This window comes from Aphanomyces astaci (assembly GCF_000520075.1).
Source record: "Aphanomyces astaci strain APO3 unplaced genomic scaffold supercont1.384, whole genome shotgun sequence".
Lineage (NCBI taxonomy): Eukaryota > Oomycota > Saprolegniomycetes > Saprolegniales > Verrucalvaceae > Aphanomyces > Aphanomyces astaci.
The window spans coordinates 1-4,256 of NW_009798647.1; the positions used below are offsets into that span (position 1 = coordinate 1).

Here is a 4,256-nt window from a genome sequence, read left to right on the forward strand (position 1 = left end):
GAATTAGGAATTGAGCCGAATCGTTTGTATGTGTACACGGCCCGCCTTGAACCGTTTTATGTCCGTGCTGAAAACATGGAAGACATGGACGTTGGTGCTTGAGCCGTAGATGTCGTAGATATGTTGCGTGGGTTGGTTTTAATTTACTTTCCATGAAATATACCGGTGGTCAGGTGAAATATATTTTCGAAAGGTGAATTTAAGTGTTGGTTGGGTGAATTATATCGGACGTTGGGTGAAATATAATGGCCAAATTTCAATTCGGCGTGAAATATAATGGAGGTTGGGTGAATTATATTGGCGATTCGGTGAAATATATCGGAGGTTAGTGGAAATATTTTGAAAAAAAGCTGAAAATAAACGCAAAATGGTGTACTATTGTGCTTTTCACTCGTTTTGGCTATTCACATCATAAACCTGGGTGTTTGTTAGATCGACCCCAGTGTTTTAGATCATCCGTACCGTGGTTTAGGATCACGTTTCGTTACAGAATGTAATTATAGGGAGGTCATTTATGCAACTCCTCGCTTTTGCACATTTGAAAAGTGCAAATCGAAGTTATATCTGCTATTCTCGGGACCAAATTGCACAATTCACTGGTCATCATGAACAACTTTTGATATTACAAATGACACACAGCGAGGACATGCGCCGGTGTTCTACCGTACAGCAATGTACGTATGGTGCCACGTCGTAGAAAACCACGCCAACTTCTTGTTCCATCGAGTAGTACATGCAGGTAGCGCGTACTATGCGATGGAATTAATAGCCAAGGTGTTTTGGTCACTTCAGGATCACATGTGATTATTATTGCTCAGAGTTATTTGAGAGTTATTTGGCATTAATATATAACCCCAGTGAATTAGCTAAAACACCAGGTATTTATTATTCAACTTTGTATTAATAACACTGTTACAGCATAAGTACCACTCTTTTAGCCACGTAAAAACGACGTCAAAACAAGTGCAAAGCACATATAATACGTAAGTTATTGTGCCTTGATATAAAATTAATACTGTAGGTATACATAGGTATTTATTTACTGTTATATTTATTATGTATAGTATGAATCCCAAGATTGATTTCGCTCCATCAAGCACGACCTGGTATTACATACTGTACACATACTGGTAGCATGCAATCATGTGTGGCTTGTATTACAGGAGAGATACAAGTCGCGGGTCTGGTTATTTACTTCAACACAATTGACGGCATGCCCCCGTCGACTTTGGAGCTGCCGAGGTGGCCATACGCGGCTGCGTTGTCTTCGTCCGCGTTGGCCGCGCGATGATGCCGGTTGTTGGTTCTCCGCTTCTCTAAACTGCCCGACCGGAGGCAAATGCACAGCAGGATAAAGTCCCACGCCGTGAGCACCACAAAGCTGACGGACCCGATCAGCCGCGTCACATTGAACAGCGCAATGAACAAGAACAGCGACGGCAAAAACACGTTTGCGCCCACAAAGTAGATGCACACGATGATCAGCGCCGCGTTCGAGAGCAGCCAAAACATGAGCAAGTTGCTGCGGAACGCCTCAAAGTTCTTCTTGACGTCGTTCGCCTTTTTCGCGTCCTGCTTGGCCTCGGCTTCCTTGAGCTTGCGCGCCGCGACGAGGTCCTTGTAGCTGCCCGAGCTGGCCTTGTCCACGATGGACGCGCCGTCGCCGCCGTGGCCACTCGAGTCCGTGAGCCCCTTGGTGCCCCAGCTCAAGTCTTGGAGGTTGCAGAACGCGTAGATCATCAAGATGTTGATCGTGCTTGGCAGCATGACCAAGTACTGGACGATCGTAAACAGCACGTGGTGGAGTTCGCAGTGCACGAGCGCCGCCACAAAGTACACACCAAGGGTCGCGACGATGAGGCAAATGTTAAAGATAGAAATGTTGCCGCCCGACGCGATGGATGCAAACGCAAAGAACACGCCGGTGATGACAACGACCGCGTACGCGACACTGAGCACCGTGTACAGGTTCTTTACGTGCTGGGGCTTGTTGCCCAGGCCAAAGATGAGCTGGACCATGATGAGCATGGCGTACATAATGTTGAACAGCGACATGGCGATCGAGTGGTGGTCGTCGTACCATTCCTCTGTTTGGACAAACCCGAGCTTGTTCTTCTTCAAACTCGTAAACACAGTGTAGTACACTGACAGGTAGAACGTCGCGACCATGAACCACCCAAACATGAGCTGGATGATCAGCTGAAAGTACTGGATGAGAAACCCAATCTTGGTCAGCACCGAGTGGTTGGTGTGCGTGTACAGTCGGCCCCATTGTACGATCGAGTACAGCATCGCAAAGAAACTCCCATTTAGCCACCGCCGCCGCTGGTTCATCAGGTCCACCAGCGTCGACGGCACGTCCGTCCGCGCAATCGCGTCCTTGATGTACTTGAGCTTCCACGCGCCATTCGTGCGCGCGAGCAGCTCAAAGCACAAGATGCGGTCTTCGGCCAAGTACATGTTGCCGTAGAACGGCCCGAGGTCGGCCATGTCGGTGGTGAGGCTCTTAAAGTACGCGTTCAGCGGGGCCCCCTTGATGGCGCAGAAGCGGTAGGCCGAGAACGCCCCGGGCAAGACGGACACAAAGCCAAAGCACGATTCGGTGGCCTTGTCCAGCAAATTGGACACTTTGTACTCAAAGTGCTGCGTGGCAATCACAAAGTTCCACAGGTTCGGGATCGGGCAGCTCACGGCGATCTCCCCGCACACGCCGCCGACGTCGTGCTTCATCTCCAACGTCGACAGCAGCTTGTAGAACGCCGACTTGGTGGGGAGCGTGCCCACGTCCAGCAGCACGTTGTAGTCGGGGTCCACTTGGTTGCAAAACGCGTTGAAGAACCACAAGTGCGAGTTGAGCTTGCCCGCGTTCGCTTCCTTGAGCGCAAACAAGGCCTGCAGCGGCGGGTACGACTTCTCCGTGGACGTGGACGACGGATGGTACAGCTTGACCTGTTTCTTGTCCTTGCCCAACCGAAGTGTCCGCTCAAACAAGTGCATGGTCGTGTTGGCGCCCGTGGAGAAGATCGTCATCACGTCTTCGTTGAACAGACCCAGCTCCCGCAGCAGCGCGAGTGTCGACGGGTTCGCCTTGGTGCGGCCGTCCGACACGATGCACACGACGATGTTCTTCCACGCGTCGTCGCCCTTGTACCCCGGCAACGCGTTCTTCTGGATGTTGGCCACGTTGTTGCATACCTTGCGCAACGTTGTCGCCAACTCTTCCGCGTCTTCGTTGTACATGGTGATCACAATCATCATCGTCGGCTTGCGGCCTCGACCGATGCACTGGAGGCGGTACCCGTCGGAAGTAAAATGGATCGGGTTCACAGAGGCCACCGGTGTGTAGCTCATCTCCGCTGCTTCCTCGTAGTGGTCGCCCCCCGCGTACTCCATTGCAAACGGCACTTGAATCCCGCGGCATTTACGCGACGGCAACGGCCCTGAACGACCACCTTCAAGCCACAACGAAAGGTTCTCAGCCCACCCGATCACTTCTTGGGCCTTGGCCAGAAGCATCGGCGAAATGTCGTCGCCATCGCGCTCCGACACCAAGAGCAAGCATTCGCCTGCGTTGACGAAGCAGTTGATGGCTTCACTGTAAAACATATCCGCCTCCGCGCGGCACCCGCGGTCAATATATCGGAAGGCATCTAGCGTCGTCACGCAATCGTTCTCAAAGCGAACGTGGGAGCCAACGCGGCTCGTGCGCGCGGACGGCCGTCTGTTCTCCATGATACTACGTGGAACGTGGAAAGTAGAACTGAACGTCGCAAAGACGAAGGATACCAACAAACACTCCACGAATCGGCACATGGTTTTGACAATAAACGTGCAGGGTAAATAGGTTAAACGAGTAATAGAGATGTGACTACATGGGTGATTTATCAATGATGGCACTGTAGCGGCAGTAATTTTGAAGTTTTATTCAATCTAACGTTATACGTAAAAGGCGGGGCGACTTGGTCTTTGTATGCAATATGCAATATTGTCGTTTCCTTGCATACCCTGTACATTGCTCGCATTTTCAGGTCAGCATGGCTTGCCATAACATTGGCGAATTGAAAGAATTGTTTTCGTGTGCAGACTGCGCTGGACGCATTCCAATGTGGACAGAAACCCCAGCATCACTGATGCACCACTTCATGCCTACCGGTATATGTACTGTACCCTCCTCTTGAAATTAGTTGCGAAAGTCTACTGTATACTACTAGTACTAAGTTAGTACTTCCAAATACACCCAAACGTACTACTGGTAG

At 50.6% G+C, this 4,256-nt stretch overlaps 1 protein-coding gene across 1 annotated transcript; it reads right to left on the minus strand.

Annotated features, from left to right (window-relative positions):
- Positions 1-1,016: 1,016 nt before the first annotated feature.
- On the minus strand, positions 1,017-3,771 carry H257_19169 (hypothetical protein; the record flags this gene model as incomplete). The annotated part of the gene is made up of 1 exon (XM_009848315.1): positions 1,017-3,771. A coding segment is annotated over one exon (2,580 nt), but the record flags the coding sequence as incomplete, so codon positions are not given.
- Between the last annotated feature and the right edge of the window lie 485 nt (positions 3,772-4,256).